This window comes from Myotis yumanensis, unplaced genomic scaffold (genome assembly GCF_028538775.1).
Source record: "Myotis yumanensis isolate MYYU_CA2020_CCGP unplaced genomic scaffold, mMyoYum1.0.hap1 SCAF_4, whole genome shotgun sequence".
Taxonomy (NCBI): Eukaryota; Metazoa; Chordata; class Mammalia; order Chiroptera; family Vespertilionidae; genus Myotis; species Myotis yumanensis.
This window is the reverse complement of record NW_027223755.1, coordinates 97523061-97550030: the sequence shown is the minus strand read 5'-3', so window position 1 is coordinate 97550030 and position 26970 is coordinate 97523061. Positions and strand designations below refer to the sequence as shown.

The 26970-nt window shown below is 45.0% G+C and overlaps 1 protein-coding gene across 15 annotated transcripts in view; it reads left to right on the top strand.

The window, feature by feature from the left end:
* RBFOX1 (RNA binding fox-1 homolog 1) overlaps positions 1 to 26970 on the top strand; it is a 2061082-nt gene that overhangs the window by 1143430 nt on the left and 890682 nt on the right. For all 15 annotated transcript variants that reach the window (XM_070413026.1, XM_070413017.1, XM_070413018.1 and 12 more), the window contains one exon: positions 4635 to 4682. In XM_070413026.1, the coding sequence (XP_070269127.1) occupies positions 4635 to 4682 (48 nt within the window). The remainder of the gene's footprint in view (positions 1 to 4634; positions 4683 to 26970) is intronic.

Sequence of the window (26970 nt, the reverse complement as noted above, 5' to 3'; positions counted from 1 at the left end):
GGGCCTTCAGCCAAGAACCTAGAAGGGTGGAGGCAAAATTCGTTGTCCTCTTCTCCATAACTTTGTTTCCAAATGTGAAATGTGCTCCTGCAGTAGTTTTGGAGTGTGATGTCGAAATGTACTTTTTTTGTAATGTTATAACCCATAGCTTTTATTTCCCTTTGAAAAGGAAGAGGGAAACGCTCGGGTTTCTTCCCCAGCAGAAGGGCAGTTGATCATAAGCCTGATCAGCCTTGTCAGGTGAACCCTAGGTTGTGTCTCCCCAGGTCCCCAGAGATGACTTAAGCTGCAAGTGTTTCCTATGAATCACTCGGGGACTTTCTGAGCATCCCAGGCCAGGAGAACAGTGCTGTGTCCAAGATGCAGGATCCTTACTCAACTCCCACTCAGATGCAAGCACCCATTGCCCCGCCTGGACTGACCCCTGAAATCATTCACCAGTTTCAGGGTCTGTCTTCTGCAAACACAGGGCCCCAGAGCCCAACCCGGGACTGCCCTGGGGTCTCTTGTTAAAGTGTTTTCCTTCTCCCTAGGGCAGTGGTTGGCAAACTCATTAGTCAACAGAGCCAAATATCAACTGTACTTCTTCAAAATAGACTCACCCAGGCCGAAAACCAACTTCTGCACATGGGCCACGAAATTTTAATCGCACTGTACGTGCGCCTGCACGTGGTATTTTGTGGAAGAGCCACTCAAGGGGCCAAAAAGCCGCATGTGGCTCTTGAGCCCCAGTTTGCCGACCACGGCCCTAGGGCATGGATTACATGAGTGGTCCTAGGGTCATGCATTCCTTTTCTCAGGGATAAGTATCAAACTAAGGAGATTTGCATTGGAAGCTCCTGGAGGCCTCGGTTAGTTCCCTGTGGTGTCTGAAACACCTGCCACAAATGTAGTGGCTCAGAAGAACAGGAATCTATCCTCTCGCAGTCTGCAAGGCAGAAGCCGGGAACCAAGGTGTCAGCAGGTGTACTTCTGCCAGAGCCTCTGGGGGAGGGTCCTTCCTGCCTCTTCCAGCTCCTGGTAGCTCCGGATTCCTTGGCTTGTGGCCACATCGCTCCAGTCCCTGCCTGTCATCATATGGCCGTCTTTTCTCCCTGTCTCTTAAGAGGACACTCAGATCACCCAGGATGACCTCATCTCTAGATCCATAATCACATCTGCAAAGACCTATTTCCAAATGAGGTCACCTGCGCAGGTTTCAGGAGAGAGGACCTGGGCATACCTTTCCCGGTGTTGGGGGGTCTTGGGTGGTGGTTACTATTCAACCCACCCCAGGCTCCTACCTTCTGAATCCTCTGAGGCCTTGCACATATCAGCAGCAGAGGTTTCTCTCCACCTGTTCACGGGGACCATTGAGCCAGGATCCAGGCTGATGGTGGCCCTACACAGTGGGCATACATAACCCTGACCTACAGAAATCCTTAGAAACAACCCACACTCAACGTGCAGAAGAGAAGGTATCTCTCTCGGGGGAGAGAACAGACAGCCAGTGCTTTGATGACTGGAAACCAGAAGGACGCAGGAGCCTTAGGAGAGAAAAGGTTAAAAACAGAACATGTTTAAGTCTCATTACTCCATGGGAAGCAGGTCTCGCAAAGACGTCTGGAGGATGCCAGGGCGGCAGCTAACATTGGTCAAGGACTTGCCATACGCTAAGGTCTTTGACTCACATGAGGACACATGAGGCAATGGTTATTATCGTCCTTTTACAGATGGGGACACTGAGGCACCGTCTCACCACAAGCATGGTGGGGCCCTGTGATGGGAACTCAAGCCTGAGCGGAAGCCCATGGGTTGCTGGTGACTGAGTCACTGTTGGGGTGTTGGGCTTCGGAAGGGAGAATCCTGGCTTGTAGGGAAATTGATTGCTTGGCGATAAGTGCATGGCTCCATGTTCCTACTTAGCGAATAAGTAGCTGTGCTGTCCTCCCAGCAAAGTCTTTGGTGGGACTAAGGCACTTAAGCAGCCACTCCGGTTCGGACAAGGTCAGGCCGGAGCCCATCTGGTGACACCAGCTCTGCTCGGAGCAATTCGAACAATAATTTGTTCCCGCCAAAGTGGCATTTTTCCAATTTGAGTCCAACATTGTTCGGAAGCGAGTGCCGTCCCCTGGGGCACCTCCTGCATAGATCTGCAGCGGATGACAAACCAACAATATCATCTAAATAAAAAAATCCAGCCTGGGCTTAGTAAATTGATCCTGACAAGAAGAAATCGAATAATCTTAGGGAGGTGGCAAGAGCGCGGATGCCGCCAGATGGCTTTCTTCCGAGCCTGTGGGTCCTCAGTGGCAGATTAGAAACAAAACCTGCCTCTGGGTTACTGCCTTGGTTAGGAAGTTAACACCTGCCACTTCTGTGTGGGTGAATCAGAATCGGATATGGATCTCTCTCTCTGCAACTTTAACACATTTTCACTGGAGGAAAGAGTGGAAACACATGCACCAAAGCCGCGGGGAGCTACTCTTTCTTACCTTGTTTCTTTATAGCACCGTTTAGGTTTAAACATAATCTATGCTTTTCATCACTCCCATACCGAGATAAACTCTGCTTTCTCTTTAGGTTCTTAGAGCATGAATTCCAAAGAGGGTTCTTAGTGAGAGTAAGGGGCATTGCTGACTCAATGTCCAGGGTCAGTCGGAGACCTCAGTGGTGAACACAGGAGTGGGAATGAGAAAACCGTGGCCTAGGACTGTGCCTTGCAGATCATGGGAACCTTGTCTGAATCTACTCCAGCTGCCATGGCAACATACCACAGACTGAATAGCTTCAGCAACAGAAATGTATTTTCTTATAGTTCTGGAGGCTGGAAGTTGGAGTCAGGGTGCCCTCAGGGCTGGGTTCGGTGAGGACCCTCTTCCAGGTTTGCAGATGACTGGCTTATCTCTGTGTCCTGCATGGTGGTTCCTCCCTGTGTGCCTGCAAAAAGAGGGAGTGAGCAAGCAATCTCTGAGTCCTCTCTTCTTATAAGGGCACTAATCGTATCAGATTAGGGCCCCACCACTATCACCTCATTTAACCTTACTTATTTCCTTAGAGGCCCTTCTCCAAAATATAGCCACCCTGGGGGTTAGGGCTCAGTTGGTTGGAGCATCATCCTGTGCACCAAAAGGTTGCAGGTTTAATTCCCGGTCAGGGCACCACCTACGGTTGTGGGTTTGATCCCCAGTCCAGGCACGTAGGGGAGGCCACCAATCAATGTTTGTCTCTCACATCAATGTTTCTCTTTCTTTATATCTCTTCCCCCCTTTCTCTCTCAAAATCAATTTTAAAAAGTATCCTTGAGTGCAAATTAAATATATGTAAAGTTTGTAGATGGATTTGGGTGATGGTTGCACAACAATGCTTAATGCTGCTGAACTGAACACTGAAAAATGGTTAAAATAGTAAAGGTTATGTGTATTTTATTAACCTTTTAAAAACAGTAATTCTGAGTGGTTCCTCACTGATCTTGCCTCCCACTGCTTCCCTACCTTGCTTCCCCCCAATCAGTGGCCTCCCTCCTCTGACTTGACTGTGTTCAATGCATTTCCCCCAAGATGCTCCTCCCCAACTGGCCCCACACTCATTCCACACTTTTCTTCAAGCCTTTATTCAGTTGCTGCTTCTCTCTAAAATTGTAATTTTTATTCTCCTCCTCTCAGCATTTCCCTTCCTCGTCTCCCTCTTTATTTTTCTCCATAGTACACATCCTCTTCTAAAATAGTGATTCTGCATTCACTTTTCTTTTTATTGTATGTCTTGCCTAACAGAAAGTCAGTAGCACCAGGGCAGGCTCTGGCAAGTCAGAGGTACTGAATGCATATATTTTGAATGAGTAAATGAATGCCACAGTTGCTTGTGTGTGTGTGTATCTTCCATTCTTTCTAACTTGTAAGTTCCTTGAAGGTAGAAACCATGTGTTGTTTTTGTTTTTTTTCACCATTACATTTAGGAGCAACAAGGAAAAATGCATAGAAAAGTAGGTGTGCAATAAAAATGGATGGATAGATGGATGAATAATGGAGGGATGGGTAATGGATGGATGAGTGGATGGATGGACAGAGGAAGGGATAGATGGATGAATGGGTGGATGATGGATAGATGAATGGATGGATGAGTGGATGGTAGATAGGTGGATGGATGGGTGGATGATGGATAATCACAGGATAATGGATGGATGGATGATGGATGGATAGATGGATGGACGGACAGATAGATGGTGCATAGATGGATGGATGGAAAGATAAAAAATAGACAATGTTGGTTTTGTGCTAAAGGGAGGATGATGTGACTTCTAAATCTGGAATGGGAGAGAGACATTATGTCTGATTGAGGGCAGTCTGCTGATGTGAACAAAGGTGTCTGGGGAGCATATTATTATATGAACCATCAGCTTCCCTTTGTTGTGGCCTCTGATCCATAGCTGTTGCCTTTACCCACATCTGCATGTGATAAAGCTTAGTTATGACGTCCATATGTCTCTAATGCAAACACCAAGGCATATACTTCTGAAAAGCGCTATAAAGAGCAATGGCTCGAGAAGCACTGCCGGGAGGGTGAGCTCTTTATTATTTTAAAGGGCATTTCAACGACGCTGCTGAGTGTTCCCTGGCCATAGGTCTGACTCCTGTTCTCTCTCTCTCTCCTCTCAGGATATCAAAGCAGACTGCAATACCTGTGCGGAAATAGAGGACAGAAAGGTAAGTCGATATTTTTCATTGTCTTGGTTTCAAACAAAACAAGAACGAGGCGACCTAGCACAGTGTGTAAGGCCTGCCTTGCTGGACGGTGGCTTGCAGAGGCAATATGCGTACTGGCGTTAGACCCGTCAAGACAGTCATGCTTCAAATGGCTCATCGTTCTCTTCCTTGCTCTGCGTTATTTCTGATGACTTTGGTGAAGAGTGCGTAATGCAATTTATTTTAAAAATTGGTGCTGCTTTTAGTGGAATCGGGTTGATGATTATAATGTCCCACAGTGCATGTTATTAAATGATATTAAGCAGAATATGTAGGATGTATATTACAGTCTTGGGGTTTTCTGGGTGTGTCCTTATATTTGAAATACGCGCTTCGGGTGGAGAGAGTCGGCCTCCATTTCCATCCTGACACGATAAAGGAGCCGCAGCATCTATTTCCACGAGATGTTTGGGCAGCAAGAGGAGGACATTTCCGGCACACTTAGTGCCTCCCCCATTGATCTTCTGCTGCATTTGGTGTGGATCCCCTCAGGCAAAGGCCCCGTTAGACCTGGCTCCTCACTTTTAATATTCTCACGTTCTCTCTTTATTAACAAGAGTTTGCAGAAGTTTCTGTCCAGAGTGCACCCAAACAGATAAAATTTTACCTTTAACGCCTTGAATCCAAAGAGGTCAAATAAGGGAATTGAGGCTCCATATCTCCTGGCTGCATACCAGACATCACTCCACAATTTGGAAAGATGTTTCTGTCTGCAACTGTACCATTGTTGTCCAATGCCGTCACTATTTCCAGCAGAGGTGTTCAGCCCTGATTCTGTGATAGCTCCGTCGGCTGCTGATGGGTAAGGTGGTGGAAAATGTCTCCAGCACAAAATTTTGCTTTTCCATAAAAGGTGATTGCCATACATGATTTAAGGAGTGTGACACTATGGCAGATTAAATTCCCTCTGCGTGATCGTCTCTGAGTTGGGGTGGGTGTCGCTCTGGTCGGCAGGCAAAGGTGTTTCCATCCAGGTTTGCATTCATCACACGTTTCTTTGCTGGTTGCTCACATGCGTGTGCTTTGTGAGTGGGACAAACTGCCACTGGGGCTGACCAGGTGTCCACGGGATTTTCACCTCTTCCCACCAGCCCTGCCCTCGGTGACCTGCCCCAGGCACTTGCTTATGGCAAATGGAACACAGGTTCTGCCCTGCTTCCGAGTTCAGGATGTTTCTGCTTCCCTTAGGCTTTTATGGAATTCATAAACATGTGTGTGCCCAATACTTTTTTTTTAACTTTCATTGCCAGTAGTTTTTGAAAAATGCCAGGAAAACTGATGCTGTTAAAACAACATCAGTCCCATCACCAACAAGATAAATGAGCAACTCAGACAAGCTCCGGGCAGTGACAGCTGGCCACAGAGCTCCATCGTGCCTCCCGGCTGCCTTCAGTCCCTGTGTCAGGATGGGAGCGACACCTCAGCCCATGGCTGCTCTGTGGTGCTTACTTGGGGGAATCATATTGACAATTCTGTACAGGCTTCAGCTGTTTTCCACAAAAGGGTAACACACACGTACAAGCACACATGTGCATTTTTCTGCTTTGTCATGGACTGGTGGGTTAAAAGGAAGTCTCGTTTCTAGATCATTCTTCTGCCCCTACCTGTTTTGGCTGAGTGGATAGAGTGTCAGCCTGCAGATTGAAGGGTCCCGGGTTCAATTCTGGTCAAGGGCACATGCCCGAGTTGAAGGTTCCTAGTGGAGGGAGTGATGGAGGCAGCCAATCAATGATTCTCTCTCATCATTGATGTTTCTATGGCTCTCTCCATCTCCCTTCCTGTCTGAAATCAATAAAAATATGTATAAAAAATAATTCTATTGTTTCCTGAACTTGATCTCATAGGACAAATGACACAGAAATTAGCCCAACCTTTGGCTGCAGTTGGTGGTGATGACTCTTAGAGATACAACTACCTTAATACTTGGCCTGTTTTTACTGTCTTACTCCCTGAGGACTTCGTCTTTCCTCTGTTCCACAGAACTTTGTTTTCTGTCTAGATTCTTTTCTGATTTATTTATTTCTGTGACGTGTGCATGTGGCTGTTGCTTCTCTGGGTCTCCCCATGTGGTTGGGAGTGGACCTGAGGTGTTGGAGGTAGTCTGTCTATGAAGGTCCTGTCTCTTAATGAAAGTGTCAGGATGCAAAATCTAATCACCTAAGAGGGCAATGCCCCTGACACACCCCTCCTGCATGATGTGATGGCAGTGATGGCAGCCCTGGCAGCTGCAGTGACGTCACCCCGTACTCCACCGCCCTGAGGTATAATTATGAAATTTGCAGGAGTGGTGATGCTCGCTCCTGCATGTGTGTGTCCCTCTCCATGTAATCCGGATGCTTCTGGCAAAATCAGTGATTTGATAAAGTGGAATTGAAGTGACAAGCGATGACAGAAGTGCCAAAATAGTAAGTCAGCCTGCGGCTGCAGAGGCCGCCCATGGCTGGTGGGTTTTATGGAGCGAGCGCCGAGAGCGCTGAAGGAGAGCGTGTTTCTCCAAAGCCTCCTTCGCTGAGACAGCTGATCACGGGTCTCCAGGGCTCCAAGGCATCCCAAGAAAAACTTCCTTTTACCTTTTAAACTTTATTTTCTTCTTTCTTTCACCTTCCCTTCCTTCTGGTCTCCCCCTGGATGTACCTGTGTGCTCACAGTTATTCTTTGTCTGGGTAACTGTTGAGTTCCTTCTTGATAAAAGGACTTTAGGGAACACAAGGTCTCAAGTTTTCTCTGGAGTCTAACACCTTCTCTCCGGCGGCCCCTCCAGTGTCACACCTGATCCCATTGGTGGGCTGCTTACCTGGAGATGAACCACTTTCCCCTTGAATCCTAGACCAGATGTAACAATAGGGGACAAACAGTGAACTTGAGGAGTCGAAGAAAGCTCTCATCGCGGAGTAAGAAAATCGCTCTTCTTGGTCGGCACAGGCTGGGCTCGATCTGAGACTGTGGACGGGATGAGGGATGTTTCTTTTCCCTCCTATTTCCCTGTTTCTCTTTCCCCTGATCCTATTTTCCATTGGCAGACAGAACGCTAACGATCGTTTGGAGAACTTTGCCTGGTGGTTTCTGAAGAAATGCACGGCGCACATTGGAATGTGGTTTTGTTTTATGTTTCTCTTTTGCTCCCGAGACCACCGATTAGCAGAGCCCTGAGAATGGACCTTCGTTTGGATGGCTTCCCGGCCATTTCTGGAAACCCCAAGGAGATGTCCCAGGGAGACCTGAGAGGCTGGCCCCGTGTGCACCCTGACGTGCAAGTAGAGGCACAGGTGGCTCCCTCCCACAGGGGAGTGCCACGGAGCTCATGCGGGCTTCGCAAAGGCGACCCCATCACTCAGCGCGGCTCTACGGCCCTGCACAACCGCACGCATCTGACATTTACAGTACCTGTGTTGCTGGTGGGGAACCGAGGCATTTAAATTCGTTTTTATTTGTGGTGTAAAATGCTCCTGAATTCAATGCTATTATGAAGACTGCGATTCGGGTGATGAGAGGAGAGGCTGATGGATCAGTCAGGGGGAGAATCTGTCAGGAGGAGATGAGCGCCCATTTGTCAAAGGAGGTAAACACAGACAGGCTTCCTCTCCTCGCTTACTGACTGGCCTGGTGCAGCTAAGCTATTCCAGAGTCGAGGTGAAATTGCACATACGGGTTCTGAATGGTTTGCCAAGTGATGGCGACTCTCACATTGGGTCTGATTGAACAGGATCCTGACCAGGAGGTAGACCCTGTGGGTAACACAGAAAGTTCTGCACTTTTCCTCTTGAAACACTCCCTTTAGCTCAGCCATGGCATGCACCTGCAGATACTAAGAAGAGCTGTGTGTATAGGCACCACACCACCTCACTACATAGGGGAGGTTAAGCGACTTGCCTGAGATCACTCAGGTTGTGTCATAGGTCAGGATGTGGATTCTGAGATGTTTCCTTTCAGAGGCTATGCTCTTAGCTCTAATGCCTTACACATACATGCACATAGATGCACTACATGTACACATATGTACACACAATAATGATTAAATTTGTAGGAAATGAGAATTGCCCTTTCCAATGGAAGAATTTGCACCTAGAATGGTCTCTCCACCCATTGCCAAGTAAAGAATCTGTTTTTCAATTAGGGACAACCTTCCAGCCCCTGCTGTCCTGGCTCTGGCTGGCTTGCTGTAGATTCACCACAGCATCGCCATCCCCGGACCCTCTGCTGAGCCCCTGGCACCTGCCTGGGGGGTGGCTGTTGGCTCTGGTCTTGAGGAGGGGAGATAGTGGCTTCAGGGCACAGTTCTGGCTTCAGTCTCCCAAAGACCTGGTTTGGTTCCTAGCCTGTGCGTTTCCAGCAGGGTGTCCTACAAGAGTTGGAAATTCCATGCTCAAAGCAAAGGAGTCAACAGATGCAGTAATTAAACCCACAGGGCGGGAGCCGGATGTCCTGGGCTTTTGTCCTGCTTCCCCTCCTCAGCAGCTCTGTGGCCTGGGCAGCTGTCTTCCCTCGCCTCAGTCTCCACTTGCCTGTCTGTGACTTGGCGATAATAAAATCTGCTTGGAAAGTTGATTTGAGGAATTGAGAAGATTACACTGAAAAATAGTCCATGCAATGCCTGCCACAAAGTAACTCAGCCAACAATAGCTACTTTTGTTTTTGTTTCTGCTAATGGCCACAATAACCGGCATTCCATGTCATTTATAAGTAAATTCCTTTAAAAAGCAAGTGTCCTGGGGGTTCTGAGAAATGGACACCTAATGAGACCTAGGAGATCTCTGGAATATTTTAGAGAGAGAGATGCTTGGCCAAAGTCAGGAAACAACGCTCACCTGCCTGCCAGGCTCAGGCAGACACCACACGTTAGTCCAGGGAGAGGGAGGCAGCTGCAGGGAGACGTGACGGGGTGGGGACAGCCGTGGGCTCCAGAGAAATGGCCCCACCTGCAGGGCGGTTGTACAGCTGCCTCTTGCCACGTGGAACATAGGTGCAGTGTGGCCATTTTCTGAGCCAATCTGAAAATCTGGATTTTAATGTAAAACCACTGGTATTTAAAACACTGTGCAAACCAAACCCAACACGTGTGCAGAAGTGGGTTGATAGGCTCTCAGGCCTGGTGGCTCGATGGATTAGGAGGAGGTCTCCTGGGCCCGATTCCAGGGCCTGTGTGTATGGAAGGAAGGCCCTCCTGACAGAGGGAACAGCATGGGCAGATGCAGGGAGATGCGGCCCCAACGTTTAAGGCAGACAAGGCTCCAGTGTGTGTATCCCAGTGGCTCTGGGGAGATAGAAGGGGTGAAGGGGAGTGTTTGCCATGCCAGTGGGTTGGGGCTTTGCATCCATCTCCTCTCCCAGTGTAAGTGCAGGTCCTTACTGGGTGGGGCCAGACCTGTATGGAACCAAGGAGATGATACAGTGTGACTAATGCAGCCAAAGAAATAGTCTTGAGGAAGAAGGACTAGGGACATAGCACGGAGGTGGGGGCACAGCATGGAGGTGGGGGCACAGCATAGAGGTGGGGGCACAGCATGGAGGTGGGATCACAGCATGGAGGTGAGGGCAGAGCTTGGAGGTGGGGACACAGCATGGAGGTGGGGGCATAGCATGGAGGTGGGGGCATAGCATGAAGGTGAGGGCAGAGCTTGGAGGTGGGGGCATAGCATGGAGGTGGGGGCATAGCATGGAGGTGGGGCAGAGACTGGCTTGGTGAGTGCAGGAGTGAAGATGAAGGCTTTGGCTACAAGGTGAAGTCAACCAGGACTCTGAGAAATAGTGGGGCTGGATTGCCAGCGGCATCCCCTTTGCACAGATGGGTGACAGAGGAGGACTGCGGGTTCCTGCAGGCCAGCATTGCCCATGAAGGAGGTGCCTTCAGGTGGCTCATGGACATGGCATCAAACCACTTAGTGACAAGCTGAAGTCATCCTCTTGTCAATTGTTTTCAACAGTTAGGATTATATCAAGGAGAAATAATTTGGGATTTTGTTCCTTTAACAAACCAAAATGTATCAAACATATGCTAATGTACCTTTTAACCAAGAGACCCAGAACTTTGACAGACAATTCCACTCTGTCAGTATAACTTATTAACATTGTTTTCATTTTGATTAGGGTTCTATTCCATGAATGACAAGGATACTGCTCTTTCCATTGACTCCAATAACTACCTCCTTTTAAAAAATCCCACTTCAGATTTATTTGTATAATTTTCACACATCCATCAAGAACAAAAAAATTGAGTTCATTAAATGAAAGTTTGATATAGAAAAAAATTGTTTACATGGATTGCAAATAACTAGAGGTTAAGAAACACTGTTTTCTAATGGTGGGTTTGCCATCGAAAGAGAGACTTGGGTTTGCATTTGGGAAGTTTCAAACTCTACTCGTCTGCATGGGGGACTGGAAGGAGTCAGGATGGATGGATTCGGGGCCTGGGCTAGACTGCAGACAAGCGGGCATGAGCTGGACCTGGAGCTGCGCAGGAGGTGCAGAGGGAGGTCTGGGCTTGCGAGGGGGTGAATCAGTACTACCCATGTGGTCTGGCGACTCTTCCATGGGTCATGGGCAGCTCCACCCAGGAACATGTCAGACACTGTCAGTTTAAGGGTCTGTGTACCACTGATGCCATGAGTAGACAAGTTGATGAGTTGATAAGCAGCGTGGACAATAAATTAATCTCCTGGATTGTAGAGGCTTGGATGCCAGTGAAGTTGAAAAGAGTGGGTTTCCTATTAGCACTGCTCTCTTGCTGCGGGGATGGGAGTGGATTAGTCCTTTGGGCTCTGACAGGCAGAACAGAGGCGAAGGAAGAGGCATGCTCCTTGCTCAGAGGGGCTCTCCCAGGGATGGGGCGCATTCATGGACCAGTGTCTCATTAAAGATCAAAATGAGATCTTCAAGTCAGACAGGGGCAAACCTGCAGTGAGTACATTGGTGAGCTTCACAGAATTCACCTGGGGATCGGGTTTCTTTTTTGCTCCAAATGTCCTTTGTTTGGGGCCAATTATATGCGTGCATTAAATGGGAAAATGCTCCGAGATTCCCCAAAGCTGTGGAAATGAAAATGAAAGCATCCCCGAGGAATGATATTTGGAGGGGGAAGCAAGGAGACCCGCCTGGGCCTGGTACAGAGATGGACATCTGAAGAAGGAGGCATGGCATGGTTTGTGAACTGAATAGAGCTGTGTGGCTTGAGAGGAGGCTGGGAAGCAGACAAGGGCCACATCATCTGAAGCCTTACGAGCAGGGTAGTGTTTTGTCTTTTACCATAGAATGGATTCTGTTGTACCTGGAATGGGATCTGATCCTATGGAATAACCAGACGCATACAGACAGTCCCCTTGCCTCACACTGTCCACTTGCTCATAGTCCATGCTTGGCCAGTCACAACTCCAGCAGGTCACCCATGGCTCCACTGTCCTGGCCATTTAACACCAGCAAAGCCTTTGTGTTGCTTGGCTATTCTGTTTGTGCCAATGGGCAACATCTCTTGCAAATTCCTCAGGACTGTGAATCTTCTTAAGATTTTTAACCATCATTCCTGGCGACAAGACACTCATTCCAAGTGTCAAACACAGCCATTCGCCAGCTTGTGTTTGTGCTGAGTGTAGGGCAGTGCTCACTCTCCCTCCCACCACCTCCAGGCACAGAACGGTGCCTCTCGGTGCCTGCAAGCAGCTCACATTTGCAGACTTGCCTCCACTCCTTTGTTCAGCAAGGACTTGTGGCTGAGATCTGGGTGAGATTTGCTGTTTTCTGCTAGGAAACAGGCCATCATGAGAGAGAGCTGCACACGCAGCCACCAATGGCCAGACTCAACGTTATTTTTACGTAGCCAAGAGTAGAAATGATATAGCCCAGTGTCTGGAAGTATGTGTGTGGAGCCTTAAATAGGAGGGGATGGAAGTCAACAAATGGGTTGCTGCCAAGAATTCATCAGCATTTTGTTCACATCTACACAGTTTATTTCAAATGACAGTGCAGTAGAGCTGGGTTTGAATCCTGGCTCTGCCCTTTATAAAGTGAGAGATCCTGGGGAACTCACATTATCTTTTTTAGTCACAGCCACACAGCTGTAACATGGGGCTAGACAACACGTGCCATGTATATTTTGTGGGCTGTATGAGTCAGGACATCTTCAATAGGAAACCAGGTTGGACCAGCTTCAAGACAGAGAGAAAAAGACAGCTGGTGAGTGAAATGACAGTAAAATCGGTCTGCCTTCTGGTATTGCTTGATCCTGGTGTTGAAAATGTAAATGAGGTGACCACTAGCTGTAGGCTGGAATCCTACCCATGAAAAGAGAGAGCTTCTTTTTCAATAGTTTTAGCACAATTCCTGGGGGTGAGGCTGGTTGGTTTAGCTCATGTCACTTAGCTGTACATAGCAGTCCTCTGCCTTCACCCACAACCAAAAGTAGGATGGGCCCAGCTGACGGACTCAAATGGACTAAAAGTAGAGTCCCTAAAGGTAGCCTTAACTGATTGTTTTTCTGGAAGAGAAAATGGTCAACAGTAATTGCAACCAGCATGCAGTGAGCATGTACTATATGCCAGGCTCGGTCATTCCATTACTGAATCCTTATAAAGATCCTTGCAGATACATACAATTTATATCCCTGCTTTACAGATAAGAGCACTGAGCGAGAGAGGCGTTAACTAATGTGCCTGAGATCACCGGGCAGTAAGTGTAGGCTGGCATTCAAGTCCAGGTGGTCACTGAAGATGCTGCTCAGGAGAAGGCAATAGATTGGCCTGAGCACGACACACGCTCAGTGCCTGGCCCACAAGTAAAAGAACAGCTCTCTTTATGGGAATGACTGCTACAGAGACCTCACCACAACAGAAATAAGCTGGGCCAATGCTGAATGGTCTTCTGCGAAGAGTCTGCATTTAATTGTCCCTTAATCACTCACCCTAAGGCAGTGGTGTGGCTCTTTGGCCCCTTGAGTGTGGCTCTTCCACAAAATACCATGTGCGGGCGCGCACGTACAGTGCGATTGAAACTTTGTGGCCCATGCGAGGAAGTCGGTATTTTGTGGAAGAGCCACACTCAAGGGGCCAACGAGCCACATGTGGCTCGCGAGCCGCGGTTTGCCGAGCCGCAGTTTGCTGACCACTGCTAAGGTATTAAGTGGGGTCCCCAGCGGTCTGCTCTCCAGATGATCAAAATTCTCCTGGTCCAGCCAGGGCCTCGCGGCTCTGCGTGATGGAGTTATCTTCGTAGACCAGGGCTTCTTACTCCAGGACTGGTCTCTGCGCTGGCCTTTTATATTTCATCTGCAGGTTAACGGATGCTTTCCTCTTTTATGAATCTTGGGAAATGAGATGTCCGTCGTACTTTCCTCTTTCATTTATTTTAGGAAAATTTGAAGGTGGTGGTGGGCCAGGGCCTGGGGAAAGCACATAAACATGGAAGAGCTTCTAAAAGGGACTTGGTGTGGAGTTCAATTGGCCCGTGACGGTGATGAGGGGGCTGGCAGTCTCAGCAGTGCCGTGGACGGAGATGTGAGAGGGAGTCAGTGGAGAGCTGCTGAGCTAGACCAGGCCCTTTGCCTGGTAACCCTCCCTTCGGCCTTGAAGTTGGCTTTGGGAAGCGCATGGAATAAGCCACAGCTGCCACAGAGTGGCTAAGTGCTTTAGCTCAGGGTTCTCAAAGGCCTGGGTTTGAATCCCAGCTTGCTTGCTTCCTGATTATTTAACCTCTCGGATGCTTAAGTTCTCATATAAAATGGAAAGGAGGAGAGTAGATCATTTCTGGGGTCACAGTACAACTCAATGAGCTAATACACTTCGGGAATTTAGCATCCTGGCTTGGCATAGTGAATACAAGCGGCCTTATTATGACATTCTTATATTTGCTTCCCTCCTACTCTTCTTCAATCCTTGTCTCAGTTTCTTAGATCTATGGTGTGATCAAGGAAGTAAACAGCAAAGTAAGGAACAAAGCTGAGACTGGATACCAGGTCTCCAATGACAAGTGTAGGGTTTGGTGTCTCTGCAGGTGCTTATCAATCCGGGAGAAGGTGCATAGAGAGGGATGGAAACAGCTAAACGTGTAAGCCTGGGACTGGGAAGCGATTCAATCTCTGGTGTCAACATAGATTGATAGTGGCTGCATAGAATGCGGTGTTAATGAGGAGTCTGCCATGTGGGTCTACTAGAGAGTGCGTGATTGATTGGTGATGCCTGCCAAGGATGAATGAGGGGGTTACAGTGAGTGTGCCAGGAGTAGGTGGTTCCTGGCACTGAATCTGGCAACTGTTGAGAGAAACAAACTCCAAATCTCTGTATTGAAGCCCAGAGGTGACGAGAAGACAGGGACTTCATGCTTCTGTTGCATTCACTCCTAGGTCTTTATGTTTAGGCCCACCTGTTTCTCCTATTACGTTATGGATATGTGTCTGTCATTGGTGTTTTATAGACAGTGCATGGATTGGAAGCAATTTAATGCAGAAGGGCCCTATGAGAAGTCTACCCTGTCGATTACGTTTTCAGTGATAACTTACCTGACTTCAGCCTCTGATAGGTAGGGTTATGTTCTTGATAATTAAAATCTGAATTTTAAAAAATGTGATTTATTCATAATGATATTTGTCATCTCTCTGCAGTTATGTATTAATTGGGCAGAATTCCTTACATTTTAATACCCTTAATTATAGCTATTGTTTTCATTTGTCATTTATTTCCCAAAAGAAGTCTATTCTTTCTGTCTAATTTTCAGTGACACTTCTTTCTTTAAACTCTAAATTAAAATGTATTTAGAAAATGCTTAATTGAATGCAGAGCCAATTTTCTAGGAAAGTCCTGTCACCTCTTCTCAAAAAAATTAATAAATAAAAAAAGGCCATTAGTTCTTCTGTGATGGGTGGAGTGAGCGTTAATTAATTTTTGCTCTCCAGTTGGTGTATTTTATGATCCCACTTCTTGATATGTGATGGGCGACTTTATGCTTTAGATAGAAAGCATGCCCTGTCCAAGTGTGATTTATGTCGTCCCAGCACTTTTGCACAGTTCAGCTGAAATTTTCCTCGTGTTGATCAAGGTCAGAAAACCCAGGGATTGTGCCATCCATCTCAGCAGCCAGACTGCTGAAGTAATTGTTGGTGGAACTTGATGCCACAGCAGCAGAATCCCAGGGTGGGTGCAGAAAACATGCACACATACATGTGCAAGCATGTGTGTGTATGCACATGCACATGTGGACACACAGACAAGGCCATGCACATTTTATACTGAATTGTTATTTTACTAGGGCTTTTTTGGGGGGCCAGTTGTAGGTTAGGATTTGTTTTTGCATGAAGTCATCAAAAATGCATTGCCTTTTACCGTGGCCATTGCAAATTAAAAGCTTTCAGAATCTTCTGGTCGACCTGAAGTTTTTCATATTTTCTTTTTAACTAAAATGTTTTCTGGGTGGATTGAAGGACAGATCCTTGAGAACAGAAAATGTCTCAAGCTCCAGTTGTTCTGGCTTTGGGGGGCAGGGAGCAAATGCCTGCCATGAGCCTGGCTTGCAGGATCTGACTCAGCAAGGACGCCTCACAGCTTCTCTCAGTCATCTGAGCCCGTTAAATAACTGGTTCCCGTGGTTCATAGAGAATCAAGTCAAAGAAATAATTGGAAACTTTAAGTGCATCTCTGCATCTCCTCAAAATAGCATCCTAACTTGCAATAACAGAAAAATATAATTTTTAATTTGATCTATTCAGATTGAGTTTTTCTGTTGAACCAATTTATTGATTCACACATGAACAAATATTAATTGTGCCCTTATGATAGGAATGTTTTCATGGGGAAATCATAAAAGCCTGAGAGTGATCGCTAAGGACCCAATAGAAAATTCATGCAAGGGAAATCATGAGTAGAATCAGACACATGGTGAACACCTGTCCTTGGTAGCTGTTCAAAATTCAAATTAAAGCCACTTTGAGCTACTAATTTCTGCCTACTAAATTAGCCACATTAGCATAAAGTGAGAATGTTGCCTCTTCCCATTTTGGCGAGGTTGCCCTGACACTGGCTCCCACATTTTTTTTACTGGTTTTGTTGCAACTTGGTGAAAATCAGTTAAAAACCAGAGTCCCCATACCTATGAATAACCATGTAGATAATTATTCTTTTGATCCCAATCTTAAACCCATGAATTATTATGAATTAATCCTATGAATATATTTTGTTTTAATTGAAACAAAAGGTCACCTAAACAGGGACACCATCATTTTTTATTTGCAATATAAAAAGACTGACTATAACCTAAATGTCCAATATTTAGGGAATGGCTTGAGTATAGAACCTGATGGAGTGTACACACTGTTAAAAATGATTAATATGTGTGTGTGTGTCAGAGGTCAAGGACTAGTAATAGATATAATTTCAAATAAAAATACATTTCATAAGATAGCATGTGCTTCTGATTATGATCATGTATAAAAGTCGCATGGGTAAAGATAAATATTTATTTTTCTATATTCAAACATAATTTCATTAATTTATGATTTGAGAATTAGAAAGTAACTCATGGTGATGGTTAATGTTGTGTCAACTGGACTGGCCAAGGGAGGATACCTTATTTCTTCATGTGTCTATGAGGGTGTTTCCAGATGAGATTAGCATGGACCAGTGCAGTCAGTAAAGTGGATTGCTCTCTCCAATGTGTGTGGGCATCATTCAATCCATTGAGGGTCTGCATAGAACAAAGTCCTAAGAAGGAGGAATTTGGCTCTTTTTTTTTTTCTGCCTGAGGCAGAGAAGAGGCAATGACTGAAGGCAAAGACAGAAATTTATGGTCAATCCAAGAGATGAGACGTTCATATATACATAGAGGGCTAACATACAGCCCTGGCAGGGAATGATAATAGCCAAGTCAGTGATAGAGGTAACACTGGGTGTAGAGTTTGGAGGAGTGCCACAGCAGGTGGGCCCTGAGAGACTAGCCCAGCTGGAAAGAATCTGCTTATGTAGAGTATGAAGGAAAGGGAATCGGAAAGGGAGAACCAGCTCTCTTATGATTGTAATAGAAATGCAATTCAAAGTGCCTCAAGCTAAAAATATAATTGATTAACTTCATATAATGGGTTGAATAATAACCTTCAAAAAGATATGTTGGAAGTCCCAATCCCCATGACCTATGGACATGACCTTATTTGGACATAGGGTCTTTGTAGACCTAATCAAGTTAAGGTGAGGTCATATAGGATTGGGGATTGGGGCGCTAATCCAACTATGGTGTTTTTATAAAATAAAGGAGAGGAAGATTTGGATGAGAGACACAGAGGATGGGGCAGTGTGAAATCAGAGGCAGAGATAGGAGTGATGAGACTACAAGCCAAGCAGAGCCAAGGGTTCCTGGCAACCACAAGAAGGTGGGAGAGGCAAGGAAGGATTCTTCCCTAGAGCCTTCATAGGGAACATGGGTCTGCTGACACCTTGATTTTAGACTTCTAGTCTCCATAACTTGGAGAATATACCTTTGTGTTGTTTTATGCCACCCAGATTGTGATGATTTGTTACAGCAGCCTAGGAACTAAGCCACTCCCACCTCTGAAAATCCAGGGCCATCTGGCTTCAGGCTTGACTAGATCCAGGTGCTCATAACATGTCAGCAGGAAGTTGCCTGTCTCCATCTCTGGGCTCTGTTTATCTTGGAGTTGACTTAATTTCAGGCAGGCTCTTCCCAAGTGAAGCAAAATGGCTCCAAAGATTAATTCCAGACTTAACTTTGACCAGTTGGAGTGACAGTCCTTGGCTTAGTCAGGCATGGGTCCTGTGTTCATTGCTGACACCAGCTCCTGACACTGTTGGTATGGAATGCTGTCTGTGGCTACGCCTGAGTCCCAGGTGCATCCCTGGAACTTGGGCCAAGTGTCCACTCAAAAGGATTCCAAGGGAAATTGGAGGAGAGAGGTCTCCAACCAGAAAACTGAAGACAAGCAAGGAGGAGAGGGGATGTTTTCATCAGAAGTAGATGAGAGGATGCTGCACATGAGAGAACACACACACCCATGCACATAAACACACATATACACACATGCACATGCATACACACATGCATACATGCATTACAGTGCATGGCCACACAATACACAAATGCATAAACATGCACACATGTACATGTGTATGTACACACATACATGCATACACATACACACATGCATGCACACAGAGTTCCTTCCCTAGGTCAGCTGGGATCAGATTACAGAGAGCCATGAGTGCAGGCAGGAAAGTTATCAGGTAGGCTTGAGAACAGTGGCCCACGAGGTGAGAAGTAGCATTACTAGGAGTTCTGAGGAAGGCCCATCATGATCTGAAAGGTCTGGGGAGAAGATGCATTAGAGACAGAATAACCTCCTTCCTTCCTACAAATCTGGGAAGTTCTGAGCCCTCCTGTTTGCAGCTATAGCACTTCTCCATGCAGTGGCCCCAAGCAAGTTTGCAATCCTATATAATAAAAGGCTAATATGCAAATTGATCAAACAGCAGACCAAGAGCTCACTATGGCATGCACTGACCACCAGGGGGCAGATGTGCAGGAGCTGCCCCCTGGTGGTCAGTGTGCTCCCACAGGGGGAGCGCTGCTCAGCCAGAAGCCGGGCTCACAGTTGGTGAGTGCAGCGGCGGTGGCGGGAGCCTCTCCCACCTCGAGGCAGTGCTAAGAACCCCTCAGGAACAGGCCTAAGCCAGCAGATGGACATCCCCCAAGGGGTCTGGGACTGCAAGAAGGCCAGGCTGAGGGACCCCCCACACCCCAGTGCAGGAATGTTGTGCAGCGGGCCTCTAGTAGTAAATAAAGGTGTCAGAGCTACCCACAGGGGAAGTGGGAAGGGCCTGACCCGGACCCATGCCCTTGGCGGTGAACACACCTGAGCAGGCTCCAGATTCCTTGTTTTCCTGCACAGAATCAGAAGAGGAAAGACTTCAAAAGGAATAACCACCTCTTTTAAGCACTAAATATTTTCAACATACAAGACCACTGCTGCATGCTTTATAAGCATGATTCATTTAATCTGCATGCCCAACTAAAGTAGATAGCTTTTTAAATGCCTACCTTTGTTCAGATGATGAAATGGAATTCCAGAAGTATTGCATGAAAGCTCTAAGCTTTCACAATGGTTAGGAAGCGGGGCCACAATTACGACTGAGGTTCCCTTAACCCCAAAGACCATTCATTTCTCAAGATACTCCCAGCTGCCCCATAATTAAGAGTGAAAAACCTACTTGAGGCCCTGTTGTAACATTTGACCTGTATAAGCACATATGAAGACAGATGTATATGACATATTTCTATGGAGACTAAACATCTTTATTTTGTTATAAGTTCAAGACAGACTTACTGTCCCCAAAGGGGAGCCACATCAAAAGATCCCAAAAAGAAAGTTTTAACTCTCCTGCATAAACTAAGTGCACTATATCAAAAACATCAGGGAGCGTGGATAAATAAAAATTAAGCACAGAAGCAGAGCAATGACCCAGTGGTTCATTACAGCCTTACATTTTCAAGCAAAGATAAAAATCTCATGAAGAGTGTGCTTTTGATTAGGGAACAAGTTTAGACTGCTCCAGAATTGATTGGCTCGCTTTATCCATACACATATGAGCCCTGAAATCTTTTCTCCCTCTTTTCTAAGTTTAAAGGCAGTGGGCTGTTTATCTCTGACATCGTTATCAAGGTTATTAACAATGAGGGAAGACTGAACAGAGATGGGAAAGCTTTTAAAATACCTGCCAGTGACTTTTAACTCCTAAAATTAAAGGGCCTGCTTTCATAGTCTGTTGCCATTTTAGGGCATAATTTAAAATATATATATATATATATATATATATATATATATATATATATATATATATATATGTTTTTATTGATTTTTTACAGAGAGGAAGGGAGATAGATAGTTAGAAACATCGATGAGAAAGAAACATTGATCAGCTGCCTCCTGCACACCTCCCACTGGGGATGTGCCCACAACCAAGGTACATGCCCTTGACTGGAATCAAACCTGGGACCTTTCAGTCCGCAGGCCAACGCTCTATCCACTGAGCCAAACCAGTCATGGCAGGGCATCATTTTTATATGTTACTAGACTGACAGATCATTAGCAAGGAACCACAGAGAGCATCTGATTTTGCACTAACCCAATCGACATCTCCCATCTAACCCAGCAGCAAAGGAATGCAAAGTGCATATGTAATGTCACATGTGAAAGTAGCCACAATAAAAAGGTAAAATGAACAGGTGAAATTAAATGTAATACTATTTGTTATTCTTTTTTTTAAAAAAAATATATTTTATTGATGTTTTACAGAGAGGAAAGGAGAGAGATAGAGAGTCAGAAACATCGATGAGAGAGAAACATCGATCAGCTGCCTCCTGCACATCTCCTACTGGGGATGTGCCCGCAACCCAGGTACATGCCCTTGACCGGAATCGAACCTGGGACCTTCCAGTCCGCAGGCCGACGCTCTATCCACTGAGCCAAACCGGTTTCGGCAACTATTTGTTATTTAACATTCATGCCATGTTATCACTTTATCATGCAATCGATATAAAATTATTAATGATCTGTTAAATATACGTACTACATCCTCAATATGCGGTGTGCATTTAGCTCTTGCAGGATGTCTCACTTTGGGCTGGCACCACCTCAAGTGCTCAGTAGCCACAGGTAACTTTTCTATTGGGCAGCACAGGTAGAAGGCACTCATGTCATTTAAAAGAGAACCACGGATCTGAGAGGTCTCTTTAGAGATTTCCATATAACAGAAGAGTTTCCCTTTTGAGAAGCAGTTTTCTATCAGATTTTCCCTTAGTGACGTGATTTTGGAAAACAGTGTTTCTAAGACACAAGCTATGCCAAACTGAGGTGGGAATCCTTCAAGCCCAGTGTATCTCAGAATAGAGGCTCAGACCAATTGATTTCAAGAAGTGATAATATCTCCCCCACTTTAAGATTTTCAGGTGACTCACTGACTGTGAATAATTGATAAGGTTTGTTACATAGTTCATCCAGGGGGCTTGGTAGATGAGTAGATTACATAGAATTTCTAAGTATATATAGCATACTAGAGGCCCAGTGCATGAAATTCGGGCACTTGGGGGAGAGGGGTCCCTTAGCCCAGCCTGCACCCTCTTGCAATCAGGGAGCCCTTGGGGGGTGTCCGACTGCCAGTTTAGGCCCACTCCCCGCGGGCCTAAGCTGGCAGTCGGACATCCTTAGTGTTGCCGCGGAGGCAGGAGAGGCTCCCGAGGTCTGGCTTCTGGCTGAGCAGCACTCCTGCTGTGGAAGCTCACTGACCATCAGGGGGAAACTCCAGCGTTGAGCATCTGCCCCCTGGTGGCTGCATGTCATAGAGACCCATCATTCTGCTGTTCGGTTGGTTTGCATATTAGCCTTTTATTATATAGGATACCCCATCATTCCTGGATGAAGTCATTTTGGGTGGTGCATAAATTTGTCATTTAATGTAATGGAATCATAGAGCAAGGATATATAATTATCCTTTCAAATCCATTTTAGTTTTTTGAATGTCAAAGAGAACAATCTCTCTGTGTTACCAGTATGTCTCTAACACCTCTCTAACCCTTGCTATTTTTTTTCAATAGGGAGAATTTTCAGCAGACAAAATATCCAGCCAGAATTTAACAATTGAGGTGCATTGCTGTGTTTTCAACTCATTTAGTCTGATAGTCTCCATCTATTTATGGCAAATTAGACTGGTTTTCAGTTTGAGTGGTGATATAAAATAGTGTTTTACATTTTATTGAAGCATAAAAGAGTTACTTTCAAGAAAATCATTTAATCATTGTTAAGGTGACCCGTGCATAATGCCAAAACAGTGAAGTTGATAAGCCAATGAACTAAAGTTGGGGAAATACTCATCTGTAATCATGATGCAAAAGGAGATTTTTCTCTGCTTGTTCCAGACACCGTTGCATTGCTTCACCTCTGGGCCTCAGTTTCCCTTCCTAGCCCTGGCCAGTTTCCACAAATGATGCTTCCTGGTCACGAGGGACCTGTGGGAAGAGTGCTTGAGACCCTTTACTACTAATGGGGGGATATTGATCAAGGTCCCCCCCCCCTTCCAGGCAGTGGGCTCTTCATCTTGTTATGCTAATTACTCATGGATTGCAAAAGGGAGGAATGTATTTGGAGGATTTCCTTTGCTCAAAAATTTAAAATGCTTACACAAAGAGTGGACTCAGATGAGCCCAAATTAGCCATCTAACAGGACCCCAGTGTATTCTGTGAGGAAGAAAAGACATCTTCTTATGGGCAACTTCTTCCTTTTCTTTCTGCTTTCTAGTTCTATTTGTTAATGGTTAATTCATAGAAAGAGGTTAAACAAATACTACCATTTCCTTTAGAAAACCAGAGGTTTTAGCTGTTTATTTTCTTTCATATTTTTTCTGAGATTTACTTCTTACTGTCCTGGAGTTTATTATTTAGACTCCTGACTATGATGGAGTTCAACCCTGTTTTGCTGTTTCATAACAATGTGGTCTTGAGGAAGTGATTTCACTTCTCTGAATTTCATTTTCCTTATCTGTAAAATGGGTGATAAGATAGGATCACACTGGTTTGTGCTTAATAATTAAAAGAGGATAGTGTTCAGTATGAATCAGTGTAAATACTCAATAAATGGTAGAATTATAATTATTGCTACTCATTTCATTCATTTCTTTGACCTTCTATTGGATAGTGTTATTTAGGTTCTATTCTAATATAACATTTGGGCTTTATGCTCTTACTCTACTTTTCTAATATAAAAGTCAAATTGATCATTATCAGGCTGTAGAGGTGTAACCAGAATGACTGCTGTGGTTATGATTTAAATCTTTGTTTAATATGTGTAAGGCAGAAAGGATGACAGTTGGCCACCTAATTTCCCAAAGTATTCATTGGACAAACATTCCAATATTAGAAGCTTCCTGATCAAAACATTAATGAAGTGCCTTCTGCTGTTTCAGCCACCATGGTGAGCACAGGAATCGTTCAGTGCTTACCCAGAGATCACAATATAAATGCAAATGGGGCTGCATGGTGATTGGGCCTGAGTAACTTTTAACATAGTTTATAGAAAACCTCATGTTTCTGTCTTAGTCTCAGAGTAAGTAGAAGTCGAATTTTCACCCTATCTTGGTTAAGAAACACACAAAACCGTGCTTCTTTTCTTGATAGTAAACTTTAATCACACAGTAATTTTACGCAGCAAACTGTGTTGAGAAGGATTCAGAGGTATAACCAGATTTAGCAGAAGTAGTTCTGTGATGAATTCGTGACATATACAGTTAATTTCCATCCATAAAATACAGTCAGTTGAGACAATAATCAAAATAACAAACTTAATTTAACCCTTTAGTTCGAGGCAAAAACAAAGAAACAAAAAACACAATCACAATGCCCATCTCCTACACCCTCCCCCCCACACACACACAGAACGGGAGAGAGAGAGAGAGAGAGAGAGAGAGAGAGAGAGAGAGAGAATCAAGTCATTTTACTAACAAATAGGATCTTGGCCTAATGGATTAAACGTCCAATTTTTAAAAATATATTTTATTGGTTTGTAGAGAGAGAGAAGGGAGATGGAGAGAGAGAGAGAGATAAACATCAATGTAAGAGTGGAACATGTATTGGCTGTCTGCTGCACGCCCCCTACTGGGGGTGGAGCCTGAAACCAGGCATGTGCTTTGACCAGGAATTGAACTGGCAACCTTTTGGTGCATGGGATGACACCCAACCAACTGAGCCATACCAGCCAGGGCTAAGTATTCAATGTTTATCTGATCATGTTGAAGTCATAAAATAACCTCTGTCTTTGCGATTCATTTCTCACATATGTGAAGTGGAGATATTCGTTGCCCTTTTTACTTAATCAGGTTGTTCAGAAGAAAAAGTGAGCTACCTTGATGATCAATCCCATAAGCACTATTGAGTCCTTTGTGGAATTCACTAGGATTATGCTTAGAAAAGTAAAGATGCTCCTTAACACAAGTATTGATATTACTATCTTTCTACTTTATTTAACCCTTATTCCTTCTCCCATATTTTGAGCTTATCTGAAAAAGATATTGAGTTTCCCCTGACTCAGAAATCTTCTCACTGTGACCTGTTTCTAGATCGAGGATGTTTTTCTCCGCAGAGCAAATATTAGAATCCTTTTACAGTTCTTCTTGGGAAAGAGTGAAATCCCTGTGCCTTCAGTATGGATTTTTTTGCATATAAATTGCATCGTCGGTGCATCTGGACTAGGGTAATTAGGAAACAAAAACAGCAAATAACAGCACAACAGATTCAGGGCTTTCTTCTTGTATTTTCAGATGTTGGAAGCTCTCAGCTCTGTCTCCACAGGAGAAAGGAGCTTTCAGGTGTAGGTCCCCATGTTGGCCACTAGGGGCACCCTTCACGGTTGTTTTCAAGTTTTGCAGCTGATTGCCCTTTTTGGGGGAATTATGAAGACTGGAAGGTGTGTTACATTTTATAGAAAAAGGAAATTAGAAATGTATTTAATGATGGCTGAATTTTAATGTATTTATCATTCATGTGTTTAATAATGATTTTGTGTGTTTTTAGAACAGGGCTTCCCAGTTGTGGCATTATTTCCATTTTGGACCAGATCATTGTTGTAGGTGGCTGCTCTGTGCCTTGTAGGATGTTTAGCAGCATCCTGGGTGTCCACCCACTAGATTCACGCAGCATCCCCTCTCCTCAAGTCATGACAACTGAAAATGTCACCAGAGACTTGAGTCAGATGTTCCCTGGGGGAAAAAGTTGTCCCTGGTTGTAAGAGAATGTTCCAATAAGTAATAAATAGATTCATGGCAAAGCATTTCAGGGTGAACTTTCTACAACTTTCAAATGGCTTAACAAGCAAACAAACAAAAAGGTAAAATTAAGGTAAAACCAGAAAGAAAAAGAAAGGTGGGGGGTGGGGGGGAGGTACCACAATTTAAAAAATAAAAGAAAAGGAACCAAAATATTTTGTAAAAAAGCAAATTATAAGAGTTAAATGTAACTTGCCTGCAAGTCCTGTCAGGCCCAGTGTGGTGGACAGGCCCCCACTCAGATGCTCTGGTGTGAACTGCAGGTGTGTGGAGTGATGATGGCTCAGTCAGGAGGGCTGCCTGCAGGAGTGGAATGGGTGTGGGTGATACTGGAGACTCCATTCCAACTTAATACTTACTTATTTAATGACTAGCGAATCATCAGTTTTCACAGGACATTACCCAGAAGATTTATGTTAAAATGTTATGAAAATAAACAAGCAACCCGGGGGGCGGGGCCTGATCTAAATTAAACAAAGAGGGCATAACGATCAAAGGCAAGGCCAAGGTTATTTTCAGAACAGCTCTAAATGGCCATGGACACATTTACATAGGACACTAGATATGCGATATCTGGTAATGATTTTGAATTACAGTTTATTTTCTAGCTGTGATAATAGAATGGTGATAGCATAGCAGACTGTTCTTATTAAGGACATGCATGCTGAGATATTTGGGGGTGAAATACCTACAAGTTACCTGCAAATGGCTTGGAAAAACAATAGATAGGTAGAGATAGATATATAAACATGGGGATATATATATATATATATATATATATATATATATACATATTTATTGCATATACAAATAGATCTATGCATACACACATTGTGTGTGTGTGTGTGTGTGTGTGTGTGTGCAAGCTCACAAACCAAGAGGATCATATCAGGTCTCAGGTGAGAATAAACCCTCAGGTGTGCGTACTCAGGCCTAGGTACAGACAGGCATGAGGGGTGCAGAGGCTCAGGTAATGTCCATCAGAGTTTGAGCTTCGTGGCCAGACACACCTGGATTATAACCCTCCTGCCATCCGCTAACAGCTAGTTGCCTCCTGATGGGTTTCTTCATTTGAAGCCTCAGTAAGAGGGCAGTCACACTTTCCCTTACACAATTGCCATAAGAAGGAAAGGAGGTAACGTGCATTAAAGCACCTGTCATGTAGCAGGTAGGTGTCTGCTCAGACCCATCCCCTCCTTTCCTTCAGGTTGGGGGGCCGGGTTCCAGTGTTGGGGGAGATAATGGATGGTACCCAGTGAGTACCCACTCACAGTGGGCACTTTAAACTTGTTAGCATTTCTCTTGTGTGTGCACCGAATGTTTAAACACAGAGACAATGGTTGAGTTTCCTTATGGTTTTCGGGGCGATCAGTGTGTTTGTAGAGTTCAATGTCAAGATCTGACTTTAAACTCACCTGCAGAGTCCATTAGCAGACTCCTGCATGTAACCTGCGGGTTG